The sequence below is a fragment of the Myotis daubentonii genome, chromosome 3 (assembly GCF_963259705.1).
Source record: "Myotis daubentonii chromosome 3, mMyoDau2.1, whole genome shotgun sequence".
NCBI classification, from domain to species: Eukaryota; Metazoa; Chordata; class Mammalia; order Chiroptera; family Vespertilionidae; genus Myotis; species Myotis daubentonii.
This window is the reverse complement of record NC_081842.1, coordinates 186688941-186711022: the sequence shown is the minus strand read 5'-3', so window position 1 is coordinate 186711022 and position 22082 is coordinate 186688941. Positions and strand designations below refer to the sequence as shown.

The 22082-nt window shown below is 44.5% G+C and overlaps 1 protein-coding gene across 1 annotated transcript in view; it reads right to left on the bottom strand.

Moving 5' to 3' along the window:
* Positions 1 to 7523: 7523 nt before the first annotated feature.
* The window catches only part of AGBL4 (AGBL carboxypeptidase 4), a 594219-nt gene continuing 579660 nt past the window's right edge, over positions 7524 to 22082 (bottom strand). Inside the window, exons 9-10 of the mRNA XM_059689649.1 lie at positions 17354 to 17450; positions 7524 to 7702 (exon numbers count right to left, since the gene is read on the bottom strand). Coding sequence (XP_059545632.1) covers positions 7621 to 7702; positions 17354 to 17450 — 179 coding nt within the window. The 3' untranslated portion in view covers positions 7524 to 7620. The remainder of the gene's footprint in view (positions 7703 to 17353; positions 17451 to 22082) is intronic.

The following is a 22082-nucleotide window of genomic DNA, read 5'->3' as shown; positions in this document are numbered from 1 at the left end:
AGTGATGAAGTTTACACAAGTATTAGCAGAAGCAGAGGCAGACAAGAGAATTAGTTAGCTTCGAGGATATGGGTCTGAGGCATAGCAAGATTTATATGCATACAGTCCCCTGGGTTACCTCAGAGACCCATGCATCAGCAGACTGACCTCAGCTACATCTGTAAATTCCTTCAAGTTTCTCCTATGTACTATGTTCTTGCAAGTGAGATACAGATAGTTTTATCAAGACAAGACATCTGAAAACATTAATTCACCCATCCATTCACTCATTCACTTAACAGATATGCACTGAACACCTACTCCAGGTAAAAACTGTTGAAGGGATTCAGCAGTGAACACAATGGTCATGCTACAGTAAAGCTCCCAGTAGTTCAGCTTTGCCATGTCCATAGAAGGTCTGTCATTGGTTCTAGACCTATTTGGTGGGAAAATCCACAATAGATACCCGTTATCAGGTTTGCTGAATAATTGCTAAGAGATTTTTATGTTTTGGTTTTAATTTTACTTTTTTATTCTACTAAAATAATGAATTATATTGATTTGAAAGGTTTAAAACCAAGCTGGCATCCCAGGAATACACTTGACTTGGTCAAATGTCTCATCTTTTTTTTTTTTTTTATAAAGGGCTATATTTGATTTGCTAAACTATTATTAAGGATATTTATATATGTACTCATAAGAGAGATTGGTCTGTAGTTTTCTTTCCTTAAGTGTGTTTGCGTGTGTTTAATCAGGGTAATATTAGCCACATAAAATGAATTGGGAAGTGTTGCCTCCACTTCTATTTTCTGGAAGACTTGGTAGAGATTTCATATTATTTCTTTGTTCAATATTTGATTGAATTCACCAGTGGGACCATCTTTCCTAGAAGGTATTTGTGGTAGGGTTTTACGCTATAAATTCAATTTCTTTATAGATATAAAACTATCTGTATGATCCTTTTTTCTTGTGTAAGCTTTGGTAGTCTGTGTGTCCATATAATTTTTGGATTTGATCTAATTTGTCAAATTTATTGATAGAAAGTAAGTCATAACATTTCCTTCTCCTTTATTATTTCTAGTATTTGTATTTATATCTTCTTTTTCATTCCTGATATTGATAATTTGTATCTTCTCACCTTTTACTGATGAGTCTAGCATGAGGTTTTCTGATTTATTGATTCTTTTCAAAGGACCAGCATTAGGGGACAAAAGAATTATTCATCTGGTTACTGTGCACCACCACAGACTGAGTGCACACCTGGGAATACATCCTAAGGAACTAGTGCATTGGGGGTTGTGGGTAGTAGTTGGATATAAGACTGAGTAAGAGAGATTTTATTAAATGGGGGTATTAACCTCTGACTGAGGACTTAGTATCCTGAAGAGAAACCTGAAGCCAATTCTAACATGTGACTTTATGGTTCCTTTAGTCTTGAATACACACACACACACACACACACACACACACACACACACACACACACACGCACTGGCCTGCAGGAAATGAGGAAAGATGCTAGAACTGCCTTGGCAAAGTATTAAAAAGGGCTAAGAGAATAATAGTCTGCAGGGGCCTTGGTTGTTTGGCCAGTGTGTGGAATGTCATACTGGTCCACTCTATTTGTGACATCACAGTAAAAAAACAGAAGAGCAGGAATGCCCAGTGTCTGAATGCCATGGTATGCACATATCCTAGAGGACACCAGGGAGCCACAGTCAGTCAGTTGGCTTAGGTGCTCAGGAAAAGGCTTTCCAAAAAGATTCTGGATAAGCAGCAATCAGGGAGGGAACAGCTAATGCTATAATCCTAATCCAGATGAATATGGCATGTTTGAGAAATGGGAAGACCAATGTGTCTGGAGAATAGAGGACAGGGGGACTGTGGTGAGAGTAGAGGTCTGAGAGGTGCTTAGGGGCCTCGTTATGTAAGGTTGTGGATGCCAAGCTAAGATGTGCACATTTCAATTGACCCATTTGAAACTTTTTGCTTGTTTGTTTAAGCGTGGTCAGGAAAAAATAACGGGCTCTCTGCAGGGGAATGAGCTCTCAGTCGGTTTGCTATAACAAAATTCCATAAACTGGGGCGCTTAGAAACAGATTCATTTCTCATAATTCCAGAGGCAGGGAAGTCAAAGATCAGGATGTTAGCATTTGGTGTCTGGTGAGCACTTTCTAGTGATAGCTGTGTCCTCACATGGTGGGTAGAGACTAGGGAGCTCTGTGGGGTCTTTTTTATAAGAGCACTAATCCCATTCAGGGGGGCTCCACCCTCATGACCCAATCACCTCCCAAAGGCCCCACCTCCTAATCACATCCCATTGGGCGTTAGGTTTCAACATATGAATTGGGGGAGCGGGGACAAACATTCAATCTGTAGCAGATGACATGAAAAAAAAAAAGCACTTTGGGCCCTAACCGGTTTGGCTCAGTGGATAGAGAGCGTCAGCCTGCAGACTGAAAGGTCCCGGGTTCGATTCCAGTCAAGGGCATGTGCCTTGGTTGCGGGCACATCCCTAGTAGGAGGTGTGCAGGAGGCAGCTGATCGATGTTTCTAACTCTCTATCTCTCTCCCTTACTCTCTGTAAAAAAAATCAATTAAATACATATTTTTAATTAAAGCACTTTGGTTTCTGTGGAGAATGGACTACAGTGGAGTGGAGGTGAAAGCAGCTTCCTTAGGAAGGTTTTGCATTCACACAGGCTGGAGATGGTGATGGCTTGGCTCTAATGGAGATGGAGAGAGGTGGATGGATTTTGGGTGTATTTTGTAGGTCTATTAATGTATTAGAAATGAAGGATCAAAAAAGAGCCATCAGGAAAAGCAACAAAACATCTGGCCTGAGAAACATTTTGCATGGATAAAAGGAGGATATTTGGGGCAGGGATTTTAAAAAATGTGGAAATCAAAATTCTGTTTAAGTTTGAGATGCCTGGTCATCCACAGACTACATAAATCTGAATTTATGGGATGGTGTTAGGTTAGAGATGAGGATCTGGAATTATTGGCACAATTTGTGAGTTTTAAGTATTTTGAGTCTGGGAAACATTTAGAGAGTTAGGAGTAGCGTCTTGTTGTAAAAGTGCTTGGGCTTTAAATCCACTACCACTTACTAGTGATATGGCTGACCCTGGGCACATCACCCTTGTGTCTCCAGCTCCTCATTTATAAAATGGGGACTATAGTACCTTCTTTCAGGGTTGCTGGGATAATTAATAACATATGTAAATCTGGCATTAGCAATAGTAGATGTTGGAGACACTGGCACCATCGTTTTACCTGGTGAAAGCCACTTGAATTATAGCCTTAGTATCTAGGAGTAAACATGCTAACCCAATTCTTTGTTTAACTCATGATCCCTATACAAAAACAAAACAAAAAAACAAAAACAAAAAATACCTAGATAAAGCCTTATATAGTCCTGCACTAGGGTTGGGTTGGGTATAGAAGTCTTGGTGTAGGTTTCCGCTACAGAATGGTTCAGTGCTACTAATTCACATTTGTTTTCCAGGGTTTGGTGAAGCTGTAAAACATCTTCAGTGTTTGGAAGTCATGGCTTGAAGTCAGCCAGACCAGGGTTCAAATCTCCAGTTTGTCTTGACCTTATCCTTAAGTCTGAACTTCAGTCTGCGGGAGGGCTGCAGCAATACCGACTTCCCATGTGCAACCTCATTGGCATGAACAGCCCACATCAGCTCCTTCAGGGTCTGCATATTTAATACATATGTCAACTGGCATCTTTGTCATTTTTACTTTAATGCGGCTCGTCAGGAGCTTAGCATTGAGGAGCCCTTGAGTTTGAAGCTTGCGGAGCAGTTAAGCTCCCTCCTGGGAGACTCCAGACCTGGAGACTATCAGTGCATGGAGATGAGCAATTGTGCCTATTTGCTTCCCTCTTGCCAGAAAAATGGAATGTTCCGGATTTCATCAAGGACTTACACTGTATTTCAATGAGCTATGTGCACATTGCGTGATATGTAATTAATCTAGAAAACTACTCATCAAATAAACTCAGGGAACCAGCCACCTTCTATTAATTTCTTTTAGTCATCATCAGAAAAGCCCTGAATGTCTGCAGGCTGTGGCTCCTACCCACCTGATGGGAATGGTCAGTAAAACTGAACCAACGATGGCCTTGCTGATCATCAAAGTGCTGACATGTCCATGCTGTCATCTCATGACAGTGCTTTGAGTCAGATATGGCAGACAGAATAATCCCCATTGATCCTGGAGCTCAGAGAGATGAAGTGGCTTGCCAAGGTCACAGGAAGATTTGTTTCTCTGCAAAGCCAGGTCATTAAAGGTAAGGACTCTGAGGTTAGGCACATCTGCATTCAAATTCCAATTCTGACAGTTACTAGCTATGTGACTGACCCTAGAAGCCCTGGTCATTGCCCACTCTTATGCCCTTGCCCTTATCCATGCAGGGAATGCTGCCCAATCTCTGACTGCCGGCACTTGCATTTCTGTGGCCACCAGAGCCTGTTTGCCCCCTCCCCGCAGCAGTCCAGAAGTGATGGAGACTTAGGGTCCTTGGGAGCAGCCTCATCCAAGACTGATGGGAATTGGTGAAAAATACTAGCTCACACGCCCCTCATGTGGGATGATTCTGAGACATGAGTCCACTGGCTCCCCAGCTTCTGCACAGGACTAAGCTCAGGTTGTCTATGGTAGCAACTTGCTGAATAACAAATATTTCATTGGCTGCCCCACCTTCCTCAGCTCATTTTCTCATCTTCTTACTCTTTTCTTGAGAGCACTTCTTAAATGAAGCCCTTGTACTGAGGTCCTTCTCCCAGGGTCTGATTCTTAGGGACCTAAATTAAGACAGTGAACTTTGACCAATCATTTAACTCCTCTCTGATGTTCAGTTTCCTAATTTGCAATAATAGGATCTGCATAGTACTTACCTCAGAGGCTTGTAGGAAAGTTTAAAGGACATATTTCATATGAAGAGTTTTGCAGTTCTGTTCATACCAGCAAAATGTATAATAGCAAACAATGGGAAATGACCAAAATGTTGAAGAGGGAAATGGGAAAATAAATTAGGTTTTCTCTGTATGGTAGAATATTATATAATCATTAAAATTAATGTTTTCAAAGAACATTCAATGACATGGGAAATTACACATGAAAATTATATACCACACAATCCAGCTGGGGAGCTCAGTGGGAGGAAATACGTAAAACTGTAAATATGAATTACCTCAATTTTTCTTAAAAGTGTATCAAAAATACATTAAAAGTTATTCATCTCTTAATAGTGTGAGTTATTGTCTTTATACTTGTTTCTTTTTTTTAAATTTCGACAATTTCTAAGCAGTTCATAATGAGGATAAAGGAAATGTTACTTAAAGAAATTGATCCTACCTTTAAGATTTCAACTATAATAAAAAAAAAAGATGTCTAAAAGTGTATAAAATCTCAAGCACTTTGTGTTTATTTTCCTTTTTCTGGTCAAATGCACTGACTATTAGAAGGAAACTCAGCTTTCATGTAATGTCAAAGTGGACAGTCAGCAAGGGCACGGATCTGCAAAGGCCCGAGTGCCTAAATCTGAGGTCCTCAGATCCCAAGCTTCAGGCTACTCACCTCTTTCTTCACAACTTCAGTTCAGCTGCACCTCTGGATGCTATCTGTGCTTAATTCCAAGCTGGAGGGTCAATGTAAGACAACAGTCAACAGGCCTGTCACTGACAGCCCATTTGGCTCAGCTCACTTGATTCAGCTCTAGGTTCATTTCTTTGGAGGATTCCATGACTTACCTGCCCTGTGTTGATCACCCCTGTACATCAAAATCTATCTGCATCTAACCTCCTCCATGCTTCATCCTACATTATTAGGTAAAAATTAGATGGGAAAAAGCCCATCTATCCATCCATATGCCCAACTATCCATCCATCCATCCATCCATCCATCCATCCATCCATCCATCCATCCTTTCACTCAACAAATAATCAGTGGCTGTGCAACTCCGTGCATGCACTGTTCTAGATTTTTGGGATGCAGAGTTGACTCAGACACTGTTCCTACCAAGCTTCTCAGCATGGGACAGCAAAGACAAAGCACTCATGCCTCACATGACCACCCTGTGTCCATGTGTAGCTATCCCCAGGCTGCCTGCCTCACATTTCCTCTGCTCACCTGATTTCAGCACAGCCAGAGTGGACAGTTCCATGCACTTGGCCAGCATACCTTATCAGGTGGATCTCAACTGCTTCAGGGATCAGCCTTGCAGAGGAACAACCAGGAAGTGAAGGGGAATTTGTGCCCCAAAAGGTAACCCTCAACTGTCTTACTTTCCATGGGGAAACAACTCTAAGGAGTGTTTTTATACCATTTCTAACAAAGTCCCTAGAGGGATTGAGATCCCTTTCCTCTCAGAGGTGAGGGATCATTAAAACACCCTTTACTGGATTTTCTCTCTGCTCTGTCTCACTTTTGACTCTCCCTTTACTTCTGCTTCTAGGTATCACCCTGACAAATAAGCTGCTTGCTCTCTGTTTCTTGTCCTACTCTTGGCTTTTGGAAGAACCCAAGCTAAGATCCATGGTGGGTATTCTGAATGAATGAATGAATGAATGAATGAATGAAGACTGATGATATTATAACAAGAGGAGAGAAGGACACAGTTAAAGCTGTATAAATGAGTACCTATTGGTGAAAGAAGACCCTATTACCTACCTCATTATTCATTTACGATGAGGAACCACAGCTTCTCAGTGTGCAGACCAGTGTGTTGGATTGACTGACTATCTTAGAAGTACTGAGCCTGAGTAATGTAGATGTGACTAATAATAAGACTTATCCTCAAAGGGACACTTCCATTTGCTAGGGACTTTATTCACATCAGGTCATTTATTCTTCACTAACCTCCTGTGACCCAGGAATGAATTAATCCCATTTTATCAGTGAGGAAACTAAGGTTTATAGAGGTGGCTCAAGATCATGTGGTAGGAGAGCTGGATCTGTCATATAGCAGAGTCCATACTCCTGTACCCACCTGTCTACATGAGTCTATTATGGCATCTCATCAGGAACCTAATTCTCCAGTTGTTTGGTAAGCAACTTAAAATGCACACCTTTGAAATCAGGGTGTGCCTTCTTCTCTCAGGGCCTAGGGCAGCCATAGCGGGTCTGTGCAGTGAAATCTTATATAATAAAAGGCTAATATGCAAATCGACCAAACAGTGGAACAGTTGCTATGATGTGCACTGAACCACCAGGGGGCAGATGCTCAACACAGGAGCTGCCCCTGATGGTCAGTGTGCTCCCACAGGGGAAATGCTGTTCAGCCAGAAGCCTGGCTCACGGCTATTGAGTGCAGCGGTGGCAGGAGCCTCTCCCGCCCCCAAGTCAATTAGACATCCCCCAAGGGCTCCCAGACTGCAAGAGGGCACAGGCCGGGCTGAGAGACACCACCACCCCCAGTGCACGAATTTTATGCACTGGGCCTCTAGTATAATAAATAAGTCATAAGTCTTTGTGTTACTGTTAACCAACACTTAAGATGAAACATTGTTTTATTTATTCTATCTGGCAGCTCAGGGGTGCTCCCTGGTGTCAACTACACAGTGATGTTAATTATATCCACAGCACTGCACCTTCTGTATGCAAGGTTCACCATGTCACCCGCTGGTCTCATCTCTCCAGTGGTCTCTGGTTCAGCGTCAGGTCTGAGGACAGAGAGAATCCTTGGGAAGCCGGCACCAGTGTTGTTGAGCTGAGAATGAAACATTACTAACTAGACATCTTTCCCACAGCATTAGGGTGTAGCAACCTGACATACTTTTCAAGGTAGATATGAGACCATTCTTCAGGGTAGGCAACTGGGTGGGGAGGGGTCCTAGGACCCCCAAATGGCACAACTGTAGGAGCCCTTAGTGATCACCTACTTAGACAGGCTTGTCTTATAGATGAACAAGCAGGCTTAGAGAGGGAGAGTGGCTTTTCAAAAGTTATATAAATGCTAGTAGATTGGGATTAAATTCCAGATATTTTTGCTCCCAGCTCAAACTCTTTCTAATGGGTCATTTTGAGTCCCTGTCCCTAGCCCTTATCCCACTCCTATTGTGTGGTTGTAGGATGGATGCTTGCAGAGAATGTTTGTTCCTTCTCCCCACTACACCCATTTCCTTGAAGTTCCTAAAGCAACCCCGTGAGTTAGGAAAATAATCATTCTTAATTCCATCCTTAGGTGAGGAAATTGAAGTTCTAGGAGGGAAGATGACAACAGCTAAATCAGGCTTACATTTGGGCCTCTGGGTTAACCCTCTTCCTAACAAACCACATGGCCTGCCTAAGGGTGATGAACAAATGAACAAAAGAAAGAATGAATGAATAGATAAATGAATGAACTTACTAAAGAACAAATTAAGGTAAGCAGGATGAACGAGGTTTAATTTTTGAAAGTCCCTATCCTGTGTATTTGCATTTCAACACAGTGTCAAGCCCCCTGAAGCTGCTCTATGGACCAGAGCAATGAGGTATTTATTCACAATCATGTACCCACCACTCTGACCACCACCCAGTGCTCAGCCCAGTGGAGAGCAGGCCTTCAATGAGCCCTTCTAAACCTGAGCAGAAATTAACATGCTGAAACCATGGCATCTATCTCCCAGGAGCAGTATGGAAAGGTATCGGGATGTTAAGGAGAGCAGCTGCTCCCTTCATAACACCACACCACAGCTGTTGGTTTTACTTATAGTCCAAAAGGGTGTGAAGAAGGAGAGAGAGAAACAGGAACACAAAGAGATGCCGGAAAGAGATCTGAACATGAGGTCACCCGCTAACAGTCAGGAAAGGGGCTTTGGGTGAGCTGTCCACCAAGGGTCTGGCTGGATAGAATTAGCATCAGCCTCCACGGGGGCTGGGCAGGAGAGGTGGCCCTGACATCCCCCTGGGCACGGTCCAGGGAGGCTGGGCAGAGGGGCGGCCCATTAATATGGATGAGATGTCAACAGAGAAGATAGAATTTCAAATGAAAATGTAACCTAGGACCTCTGACTAGGAGTTGAAGTGAAAACGTGCTTAGAATTGACAATGATCTGTCATCTAATACTGAGTGATGCACACACAAAAACATTCACAACTATACACACTCATGCATTTTCATACTCAAATATAAAGAAGTTACAGAAGCCTCATACACAATACAACTAGACTAGTGCGTGCACACACATGCACACTCACACTCAGATCCACCAAAGTCAATTATCTGTCACCCACCCTAGCCTCTCCTCATCCGTCTCCCCTCTTTGTCTCTCTCCCATGGACGCTCTTAGCTTTAAAGTTTGACAACTTTGTATATGGGCCTCCAAGCTAGGTTTGCTCCACTTTGCCCAGGGGGTTGCCCTTGTTGGAAACATCCAAAGGCAGAAAGAGAAGGAGGGAGGTCCTTCTCACAGAAATGTTCTGCTCAGAGCAGCCACCTCATTCCCTTCAGCGGTAGCATTAGCAATACGTGAAGACTCCCACAGAATGGTTACTCGCTGCCTGGCCTTTGCAGGGCCCTGGAACCTGAGTGGTGAGTAATACTGATTTTTGCCATCTCTAATTATCTTGCCCCCAAAACAATGCAAAGTTGAGTTGGGAAAACAAAGCTGATACCCAGGAAAAGTGAAATACCAAAGCCATTTCTAAGTTCCAAAATGAATATTTAGATAAGAGTTCTCTTAAAAGCCCAGAGGAAAAGTTATTTGTGAGGGCTGGGAGGTCAGGGAAGACTTCCTGAAGGGGGGGTCTTGAAGGATAGGCAGAAGCAGGGTTGCAGAGAGGAATGGGAAGCACTTAACAAACAAAAGACGTTTAATACACTTTGTTGGATGATCATGACAGGGCAATCCAGGTCAAAGGCAGAGAGGACCAAGTGGGGACCTTTAGGAGATCTCAGAACAAGAGGAGAAAATACTGGGAAATGCTTTTTTTTTTTTAAGTGCTTTCCCATTCATCCTCTCATTGTAGCCTCATAGTACTCTTGGGAGTAGGTTGCCTGGGGATGTCACTGTATCAAAGAGTAAGAAACTGAAAGCAGTTGAAGCTCTGGGGTAACTCCAGACAGGGCGAGATTTACTTAATGTCACAAGGCCAGGCAGTGTCCTTCACTGGTACCCAGCAGGGGGCGCTCTAGCCTCTCTTCTTGCCTGTCCACTTCCTTCTCAGGATAGAGCCACAAGCAGGTATAAAGGGTAGAATTTGCTACCAATTAGTGTTCTGAGGGGAGAGAAGGAGACAATTGTATAAAAAGGAAGGGTGGAGGGAGGAGGGACATACTGGGCCTCTACCTTGCTCTCACACAACCCTTTATAAACAATGCTAGGGTCTTTTTTTGGCATCAGTCCAGAGGCTTAGAGACAGAACTGAAGGTCTGTTTAGCCTCAAAAACTGCAATAGGCAAGCAGGAGCTCCCCCTCTCCCCGCTCCCCCAGATTCTTGTTCTACGGCCAGAGCAGAGGCTGGGTCCCAGCCATGATGATATTGTTAGCTTGGTAGCAGCAGCAGCAGGGGGTCAATACCTAGTTTTTCCTATGCCTTTGAATAGGAGAGGGGCGCAGGATGGGCTGTATCCTTTTATGGCAATTCAATGGCACCCCTGAGGCTTGCCTAAGAGGACCCCAACTTATTTTCTTAAGTTGTAAGAAGAGTGCCGACCATAAAAATCTGGAGTGATTTACGTTTATTGAGCATCAATTCATACATCTACCAAATATGTACTGACCTAATTTACTGTGTGCCAGGCATTGTATCCATTGCCTGCTTAATGTTCCCAACAGTCCCTTGGGTTGGTGCTGTCCTTCATCTCAGTGCTGAAACCCTTCCCCTCTAACTTGAGATCATGGGTACAACCTGGTCCAGAAAAGCTAGGGGTTGCTGAGCAGGCCAAGGTCTCAGGAGGTCCACTCGAAACCCCTCCTCTCCTGGTCAGGCCTTTTCACTCTGCTTTTCCAATGTGGAGAAGCAGACAGGACTACTGCAAAAACACCCTACAATTGGCCTTACACCCATGTATTTTTTCTGTTAAAGCAGCAATTTTTAACCTTTTTCATCTTGAACCACACATAAAGTAATTACTAAAATTCTGTGCACACCAAAAAATGTACTTTTTGCTGATCTGACCCCCCCAAAATTAGGTATGATTTTGATTCAGTCACACCAGAGAGCTATTGACTGTTGCCACTCTTTTATTTGACAATCTAAGGGAAAAGAGGTCAGTGCCCCTGACTAAATAGTCAGGTACTGCATGTTTTAAAAATTCTTGTGCATGGCACACCTGCTGGAAATCACTGGACTAAAAGAATGTTAAATGTTCATGGAATCCATATGCTGTAGTTTATATACATTTAATGGCACTCATTTAGCATTAAAAAATATTTTTCATCTGCACAATTCATTCTCTGACATCAGTTATGTAACCTCCTGCCTCAGGTCATTTCAGAGTTACAGGCTAGAAGGCAATGCTGCAGAGCATCCAGCATCCCCCTAGAGAAGAGTCCCCCATTTCCTCCATGACAAATGTTTATTCAGACTCTGCTTGCATACCTCTGGTGATGGGGAGCTCACTGTTCCCACGGGAGCCCATCCAATGATTGACAACTCTCTTCACTAGGAAGTTTTCCTGATTTGGACCTGAAATCAGTCTTACTGAGAATACTTCCCTGGATGTGGTCTTTATATTTGACAACACAGAAAAAGTTTGCTTCTTTTGGACAACAATAATGTCCAAAATACAGATTGTGATTTTGCCTTCCTACTTCTACTCCCTCTTAGGTTTTGTCTCAAGGACAAATAGCTCCAGTCTCCTCTTCAATTTCTAATGGGAAATGATTTACAGACAACTGGTTGTATTATCCTGGTTGTATTATCAGTAGCATAGCTACCATCTATTGAGCACCTTTTCTGTCATTTCCCATACCCAAATTCATTGAACCTACATAACTACTACAATGAGATAGACATTACTATTACCATCCTATAGGTGAGAAAACTAAGATTCAGAAAGGTTCAATAACATACCCAAGGTCATCCAGATATTAAGAGACAGAACCAGGGTCAGGAAGCAGAATTAAAACCCAGAGTTGCCTGTCTCCATGTGTTTTGCTTGTAAACTATGAACATATTCGCTGCTTGTGAGGACTGTGATTCAATTAATCAAAGCAATTTTTAAGAGTGGAGCCTAAATCTAGTCACAACATATAGAAACAGTCTGACCAGGGAAAAATAGATCTGGACTATCACCTCCGTTACTTTATGCAATCTGCCTCTATTTATGCTGCCTCAAGAGAAGCTATCCTTTCTGAAAGGCCTGCCACCCTATTGCCTCATGTTGAGCTGGTTGCAGTCAACTAAATCCCCAGGACTCTGACATGGCAACTGCCAGGAAAGTTAAGTTTCAACCGTTCTTCCTTACCTTGGTTATAGAGTCCCTGACAACTAAGTGAGGTTGGCTGGTTGGATCTCAAAGGAGTGAGAGACCTAAAGGGAAAGGTGCCAAGAACACTCAGAGGGACAGAAGAGCTGCATCAACCACTTTATTTGTGTTCCTCTGGGCAACGAGCACCCTGGGGAGAAGCTGTATACACAACACAACATTTGTAGCCAGCGAACATATGGTTCTTTGTTATAATTTCTGAAAACCAATAAGCAAAGGGAGAACACGCTTTGCTCTTCATTTTTGCATCAAACTTAGAAAATCTTCAACCCAAAGCAAAAAAATGCTTCACTGGAGCTTTGTGCTAAAGGCCCTATCTCCCTGGAGCCTCCCTTCCTCTCCCTACCTCCTAATCCTCATTTCCAGGAGGTCACTTTAATTAGCAGGCTGTCTCTGTGACTCAGCCTGCTGCTTCCCGACAGGGGAGGGAGCAGACTCTCCTGGACCCATTCATCATACAAAGGCACTTGACTCTTTAGAAAAATGCACAACATTAAGCTTGCCCCACCTTGGGAATTGCTGCTGCTGTTGTTTTATTTTATCATCCCCACCTGCCTGGGAACGCATCTTTTCGTCTTTTGTATCTCCCCTACCTGGCCATCAGCCTTCCCCCCTGTCAGACTATCAATGCCTGCCTCTTCGGTGGCCAGGCTGGCTCTGTGACACCAGAATCTGGAGATTGAATGACCAATATTTTTTTTGTCTTTGGAGCTAAATTCTCAATGAAACCACCCAGGCCACTGGGAAATAGTTCTTGGAATAGTTTTCTGACGTTACATGCTGGGTTTTGGGGGAGTCAGGGAGCACGCAACTCATGCATAAAGTGACCGAACGTCTGAGACCACTGTAATTTCGAAAACTCTGTCCCATTGTTCCCAGCAGTGCAGGTGTCTCTGGGTTGCATGTGTTGTTGATGTTGCTTTGGATCAGCAGATATGGGCACAGCTTTTCTAAAACTATAAACAACCAGAGCTTATTTTAAAAGGTAACCATCTGGCCCTAACCAGTTTGGCTCAGTGGGTAGAACATCAGCCTACGGACTCAAGGGTCCCAGGTTCAATTCTGGTCAAGGGCATGTACCTTAGTTGTGGGTACATCCCCAGAAGGGAGTGTGCAGGAGGCAGCTGATTGATGTTTCTCTCTCATAGATATTTCTAACTCTCTATCCCTCTCCCTTCCTCTCTGTAAAAAATCAATAAAATATATTAAAAATAAAAATAAATAAAAGGTAACCATCTGTAGTAACTGTACAACTTCAACAGGGAAAGGGCTGGAGAGCATGGACTTCTGACCAACCTCTCAAAGGGATGTGCAGGTTTTCCTCTTCCCGTGAGCATCTCTATGTGGTGGGAAAGGGCATCTGTACTCGCCTGGTTTGCATCTCCTATTTTGTTCCTGAGCTGTAAGCTGAAGCCTTACAATTGATTTTCCATTGGTAAAAGGGAAAATCAATGATGAAATTTCTCATTTTCCTCCCTTCCTCTTCTCTAGCTTATTCCTTATCCCACAGCCCTTCTCTTGGAAACTAGAAGGTGATTAATGTTATGCCCCAGCAGAAAATGCATGCTCCACAAGACCTCCCAGGACTTCATGTCCTTAAAAAGAGTCTGAAGGGTCTTTGTGGTTCACTGAGCTCTTCTTGTCCCCTTTGCTGATGGGATAGCTGCTGGTCGGGCCCCGCCGGAGTGGGTACTTGTAGGGAGGGGGTCTTTCTTTCCTGCAAAGGGGAAATGACAGAAAGAGAGAAGAAGGACAGCACATATACACACTGTATGAAATCATTTGTGTGCATGTCTATCTCCCCCACTGGATTGGGACCGCCTAGGAACAGTGGCCTTGTCTTGTCCTTGGAACCCACCTCAGGGCCTGGTTCAAAGCAAGCACAGTGGTTCAATGAATAGTGGTTGGTTGGATGGATGGATGGATAGGTGGATGGATGGATACATTACATCATTCTGGTTCTGAAAGAAACCTAACTTCTTATAGCTCAACTCTTCCATGTTTCCACCTTGATTCTACCTCATTCTACCCATTCACGATAAGATGGGGGTGGACACATAGAAGGCTTATGGCTTGAGAGAGCCTAGGACCCATTCCCTTCACAAGCATCTGGGCTCCACAGCCCTCTTTATATTTCTCAGTACAGCCCGATTATGGAATTTCATGATGGGTCTGTCTCCCCACAGTCTGGGGGCTTTTATAAGTCAGAGATATGTCTGGTTCATCACTGTGTCACAGCAGCCAGTAGCCAGCAGGCAGCACTCAATGCAATATCCTTAACACCACTTTTCAGTAACCATCCACTGTCTGGTTGGCTCACACACTAGACTATGAGCTCCTTGTTGTCAGGGACCAAGTTGTATCCACTTTTTCATTTTCCCTCACGCAGGGGCTTATGTTGTGACTGATAAGTTGGTGTGCCATTCATTCATGCTTTGGACTAAGATTGATTCCCAGTGGAAAGAGTGGGCTTCAGAGCCAGAAAGAACTCAACTGAATTCCTAGGACAGCTGTATATGAGAGGTGTGACCTTGTAAAGTTATTTAACTTCTCTGAGCTTTATTTGTAAAATGGGGATAAAATAGTCCAACCCTGTAGGGGCATCATGACTTTAGATAAAATAAAATGAGTAAACGCACCTAGTATCATTCCTTGCCAATTGTAATTTACAAAGGCAGGGTGCTGGGTACTAGGTATGGTCCCAAGATGAGTCAGTCATTGATGCTGTTCTCAGGCTGCATAAGTTTAGTAGAGGAGAAAACTGAACAAAATAGATACACAGAATAATAAAGAACTATAATGCATGGCAGGAAGTGGTAAATGGCATGAAGAGGCAATCTCTTATTCTATCTGGATTAGAACTGAGGAAGTGACTTCCTGTAGTCCCCTAGGCTCTGACCTTGGAAGAGCCATTTCCTTCACTGTTGATGACTGAGGAGTAAGGTAAAGACAATAGGAGGCAGCACACAAAAGGGACATCGTGCATCTGACCATCCATGTCTTCTTCATCCGTATCGTGAGGAGGGGTCCTGGATGATTGCTAAAGTCCCTGACTGTCAGCCCCAGTCCATTAGTCTGACACAATGCAACATGCAAGAAAAAAGTGGTAAAGGATCAAAATAATTTCATTCGGGCTGAGAGAGGACTTGAGAGAGAGAATCCCCAAATTAACTTGCAAATGAGATTCTAAGAGTTCTTTTGAGTTTTATAAAGCTTTAAAATTTTAAGAACTTTAACCAATCAAGAATGACTTCTAAGAAAGAACTGAGTACTTTTCTCTAGAGGTGAGCCCCTCCAAGACAGGGTCATACCTTAGTCATTTATATATTCAGCTTCATCCCTTCCCCAGGGTCCTTGCATAAAGTGTTGTTTTCCTAAGTGGATGACTAAATGAATGAATGAATGTATACAAAAATGCACACTCAGTACAGTCTAGACACTGTGGGAGCACAGAGAAGAAATAAATGTAATCCTCCCCCAGGATGGGGGGCACAAAGAGCCCCATGACTGGTGAATAATCTGAGACTGACTATGAGTCAGAGTACATTGTCATGCAGCTGGGGCTCAAAGATAGTGACTCACAACATGGTTTAACTGGGGCCCTGAGAAATCATCCAACTCAACCAGAGAAGGCCAGGATCGTGCCCGAGGCTATGAAGAGCCTGTTGGAAATCTGGGACTGCAAACTAGAAACCAGAGGAGATGGAAGCATTTATTGACCCTCTATTGGCTGCTAGGCACTGTACCAAGCTTGTATATAACCTTTAAAACCATCTTTAGAGGTCATTATTATTACCCCAACTTTATAGGTAAGTAGACAAAGGTTTTAAGAGGTCCCACAGCTACAATGAGCCTGAGAGAATTTGAACCCTCACTTTCCAGCTGGAACTTAGCTGGACCTCAGTCTAGCTTTGGAATCATAAAAGTCTAGGATCAGATCCTGGCTCTGACAAAAATTCTTTGACCTCAGGCAATACTCTTCACCTTTCTGAGATCTCTTTCTCTCATTTGTAATATGGAGCATATAACATCTACAAGGAATAAATAAATAGGATCAGGGACAGCAATTCACTCAATAAATAACAATGACTGCTATAGGGCTTTTTGTTGTTGTTGTTGTTAATAATTAGGTAAGGAGGAAGGTGCAAAGGCCCTGAGGCAGCAAGCACATAGTCAAAGTTATGAGCAAGGACTGTGGGAAGACTGGTCTGGCAGGAGCAGTAAGTTATACATCTCCATGTCCTTCAAGGAGGTTGGACCACAAGGGAAGTAGGAAATTAAGCCAAGGGGCAGGGCAGGGGCTGCACAATCCAGATGCCCAAATGCTCACTGGGCTCACCTCCAGCAGGTGTGGGAACACCCAGTGCTTGGCGCTCTTGTTTAGTCCTCAGGAAGAATACTCATCTCCTGACGTCTCTCCTCACTGGCTTAAGAAGTTGCTCCAGCAGAGCGCCTGAGCCAAACCTTCTCAGGGGCGTGTCCCCTCCAGCCTTGAACCTTTGTGTCTTGAGGGAAGGGGACTAGCATGCACCAAAGGGACATATGTATGATAAACTTCCAACTGAGTGCTACTGTCCCAGTTTACGGATGAGGAAATGGAAGGATAAGACATAGGAGTCTCTGAGGATGAGCTATCAGATGAAGTAGCATATGGTACAGCCAGACTAACTTAGAATTATGACTGCACTTGGCTCCCAGTAAGCCCCATCCCTGTAGACTCCCATGAAATGTGACCACCCCTCACTGTCCGACCCCATATTGATACTTTATACTCAAGAAATACTCTGTTAAGCTCTTCTTTCCCATACACTCTGTGGCAGGGCTGGCATTTCTTTCCCGTGCCACAGATGGGAAACTGAGGGTGGAGAGAGGCTAAGGGAAGTTGCCCCTGAATGTGAAGCCCACAAAGCAGGACTCCAGACCACACTGCTCTGCTCAGCCACTTACCGCAGCCTTGGCATGGGAATCGCCATTTTCTCAACCATGGGGTCCAGCCGATAATAATCCAAAAACGTTCTGGCCACGTTCCGCCCCAGCTTCATATCTGCAAGTTGGTGTAGTATTAAGGAGCAACTTGGAAAAGAGACTGACACGGAGTGAGAAGAGGACGAGTATAACAAAGGATTACAATAATAAAAACAGTTGTATCACTCACTACTCAATGCTTTTTGCAGGGACTATCTTTTCAATCTGCACAACACCTCTTGGGAATAACTGGGCTTCTGTGGTCTGGCTTCAGGTATATCAGGAAGCCGATCATAAGACCCAAGAGGACGATTCTCTTTGTTGTATGTAGCGCAGGGCCCGCCTGACCCTCAGGGGTCTGTCTTCTTTTTTGGTAATCCCAACAACAATGGTAAAATCCTCTCATCCTACGTAGTGTCCCCATGCTACCAATAATAAATCTTCAGAGCTATGTTAAAATACAAACTCCCTGGGGACCACAGTGGCCATTAACACCTTAGTATAAATCAGTACAGCAATCATCTATCTATTCAGCTCCATAGAGTATCTGCTCTGCATTATATCTCACAGTGCTGGGCCTTCACATGAGCTGTTTCCTCTTCCTGAAGTTCCTCCCTCTTCCCTTCACTAATTCATACCTATCAAGTCTCCAATTGGGTGAGATCTCTTTAGCAAAACCTTTCATGACACTTCTCTCCCCTTGCCCCATACTTCCATGGCTTCTGAACTGACTTCACTCAAAGCACTTATTACCTAGCTCATGCCCCTTAGCTCAGAACATCCAAACTGCCACCAATTCTTCTCCATGAGACCTCCTATTTCTTGAGATTGTCTCTTGTCTCCAGTCCCCTGCTATGCCCCTAGACAGGGCCAGTACGGCCTTTTCCCTGGCTTATTGTTGCCCTGTCCTGACTGCCTGTCTCCACCCCCTTTCTACAATGTAGCCAGGGGGGCTGTTCTAAAACACAGATTTGATCATGTCACCCAACTGGGTAAAACCGTTCAGTGGCACCCAGTTGCCTTTAAATTTCAAATTTTGGAACTTCATTTACAAGGTCCTTCGTAATTGGGTCCCTGATTATTTTCTTGGCTTATGCTTGCTACCTCCCCACATCTACCCTCTTCCTTGCCCTTCACACTGTAGCAATACTGAACTTTTCCCCCTCCAGGTCTCTGCTTACACTATTCTGTCTTTCTATACCACTCTCCCTCCCTCCACAAGCCTTATAGGGCCGACTCATTCTCAGCCTTCTGACAGTTTAGTGTAGTTGTCATTTCAAGGAGAATTCTCAGCCACTGTGCCATTCAAGGTCTTGGAGCTAGACTAGCCATTGCAAGAGGGTCGAGTGAATTTGTTCCACCTTCTTCAAAAAGTCCCAGAGTTGGGGTTGGGCAGGACCCAGAACATGAACTCTGGCATTTTTGGAGCACCTGGCATGTGCCTGGCACTGCACTGGGTACTTTGTTTACATATGCATTTTGATCAAAGCAACCCAGCGAGGAAAGCATTTTCTGGGAGGTGAAGGAACTTGTCCAAGGCCACATACCCAGCAATGCTAGAGTCAGGACTAAAATCAGGAGTGTCTGACTGCAGAACTGTAAGCTTTCCACAACCCTGGGCTCTTTCCCAACTTGAAAGCACCTTTCCTGTCAAGGGCTGAGTCATCCCAGGCCAGTGCCTGGTGGGAGAAGGAAAAACACAGGATGAGCTGTTTATGACAGGCGCCTTGCCGCACGCCCGCTGTGCTCTGGGGCTGCCACCTGCTTTCCTCTTCTGGATCTGACCGACCTTCTCTGTGCCCTTCTTTAAAAAGTTCACAAGCTGGCATGGCCTCTCTAACCAGCAGACCCTGAAGGCAGCCTCACGGCCAGGCCCCACAGAGTTGCTGGAAGCTTATGGAAAGCAAATCATGCTTGCGTGTGCCAACAGTAAGAGCTACAGGGGCTCAGCAAGAAAGAGAGGTCCCCAGGGACTGAGGACTGGGTAGAAGAGTTGCAGCAGACGTTTTGGAATTAGATGTATCTAATCCAAATCCTGGCTCTATTATGCACTGTGTATGGCAGATTGTATTTCCCAAAGACGTCTGTAACAGTAGCTCCATCTCACATGCTATTCTATGCTATAACCTTGACACTCCTTCCACTGAGAGATATGGTCTTTGTCCCCTCCCCTTGAATCTGGGTGGGCTTGTGACTCATTTGTAATCAAAACAAATGGTAGACACTGTGGGACTTCTGAGGCAAGGTCATCAAAGGTGATGTAGCTTACCCCTTGCTTACTGGAAGAATTCAGCTGGGGTCCTGAACTGCCATGCAAGCAGTCCTGAGGCTGCCATGCTGTGAGGAAGCCCAATCGCCTGGGCAGCTGCAGGGAGAGGCCCTGAGGCTATGTGAGAGACAATGATAGAGAGATATCCTAGCTCCTGCAGCACTCCGCTCTTCCAGCTCCAGACATTGTCTAATGGCAGTTCCACCAAAGACTCCAAGCTGGAACCACTCAGCTGAGCCCTTCCAAAATTTCTGAGCCACAGACAATATGAGAGAATAGCTTTTGTTTTAAACACTAAGTCTCGGGGAACTAGAGCTCTGTGGGACCTCACATAAGCGAGCCAATCTCCTGAGCCTCAGTTTCCTCATCTGTAAAGGGAAACAGTGATGCCTGCCTCACAAGACTGTTGTGATGAAGTGTGTGACTAACACATGGGTGTTGACTGAATGAAAAAATGCATGGGGAAGAGGAAGCCTGACCCTGCCTCCCCAGCCCGCAGTGGCAGACAGACCTGAAGCCACTCTGGAGGACGCCGTGTAAATCAGTACCTTGAGCTCCACAAGGAAAGGAGCTGGGCTGCTCCAGCAAAACGTCCCACTGTGGGGCGCTGGTCATTTTCGACAAGCTCTGTTTAAAGGACAGTGTTTTGAAGGTGGGAGTTGTCTGGGACAGCCCTTTCCCCCTCTCTAGCCACATTACATTCCCTCAACTCCTGAGGACCTCACTCCAGATGATTTACTGCAATGGCCCCATCTGAGTCGAAAAATGGGATGTGAGTGGGAGATAGGGAGAGAGTGATTGAATACTTTCAATTAAAACAAGCTGTCTTTCAACAAAGATTTAAGATCCAGGCAAAGAGAAGGCAATAACTCTTTTGGCTGGGAACCTTTCAATATATCGCAGAATTAAGCCAGAAAAAAATCGGGGTGAAAACTCCCAACTCTTCATGGCCAACAAAAATCTCAGGATGATCTGTGAGCTGGAAATGTCAGCCTCCTCAGATTCTCAGGTAGCTCCTGATCTGCTCTTTGCAGATGGCAGGCAAGGACGTCAGGCGGGATCAGGACCCTTGAACCAGGGAAGCAGGAGGCTCTACTGGGACTGTCCTCTCTCCCACGGTGGGTGCTGTGTGCAGGCCTGGTTATCATCCCCGTTTTGCAGATGAGAAATCAAAACTGACCTGTGCACTGAAATACATCAAGTATTGGCACAAGGAAAACTGAAGTCCATTCATTCATTCATTCATTTGCTCGATTCATTAATTCATTCATATATTTATTAAGTGTTTTCTACACATCAGGCAAGGTTCTAAGAGCTGGGATACATGAAGAGAAAAACGGACACAGTCTCTGTCCTCATGTAGGTCTTTCCTTGCCATCATCCCGGCTCCATATAAAAAAAATTTAACTCCTACCTGCTCCCTGTTTGGAGACCCCCACCTAGAATTCTTTCTCTGTTCACATTCCTCCCCATGCCAGCAACAGATGATCATCATTAAAGGAGATTGATTAGCTCTGCAGAGGGGTAGGCCGAGAAAAAGTGATTTCTCTTTGGTAAGGCTGACGGCACTGCTGGAATATTAAGAGGCACCTGTGTAGGAGCCTCTAGGCCTGAAGAACAATGCAGCAGCGAAATAGCTTTTGTCTCTGCCTCCCTCACTCATCCTCCCACAGTGTCGGACAGGTGCATGATGAAACAGATGAATCTTTCCCTCGAGTGTGGTGTGGAGGCTGCAGAAGGAGTTGTGGAGTCCTTTGCAGTTGTAGGCAAGTCCTGAGATGCCCTCGAGGTGTGGAGAGAGGAGAGAGGAGAGAGGAGAGAGGAGAGAGGAGAGAGGAGAGAGGAGAGAGGAGAGAGGAGAGAGGAGAGAGGAGAGAAGAGAGAGAGAGAGAGAGAGAGAGAGAGAGAGAGACACCAAGTGAGACAGGGACCAAAAGAGAAAGAGATGCAAACAGACAGGAAGACACAAAGAGAGTGATCAGGGTGCAGCAGAAAGATAAGGAGAGAAAAATAATCAGAAGGGCTGAGAGAAACTTAGACTTGAAAACTGGAGAGAAATGGAGTGAGAGGCAGAGATAAACATAGGAAGTGAGTAACAGAATCAAACTGCAGTGAGAGAGAAGATACAAATGTAGGCAGGGGGAGAGGGAGAGAGAGGAGGAGAGAAAGAAAGGCAGAAGAGGAGACAGAAAGGGAAATGAAAAATAAACAGAGAAACTCAGGGACAGAGGAGAGACAGTAAATGAGCTGCAGCAAGCTAAGATAGAGACAGCAACAGCGAGAGAGGCAGAGAGGACAGACAGAGGAAGTGAGAGACAGACTGACAGGGAGGACACCTCCTCTTTGACACATGACATGTAGTTCAAAAGGAGGAGATGCTTTCAGAAAGGAGCCCAGAAATGAGTGCATACATGTTCATGGCGGTGAGCATGATCAAGGCCT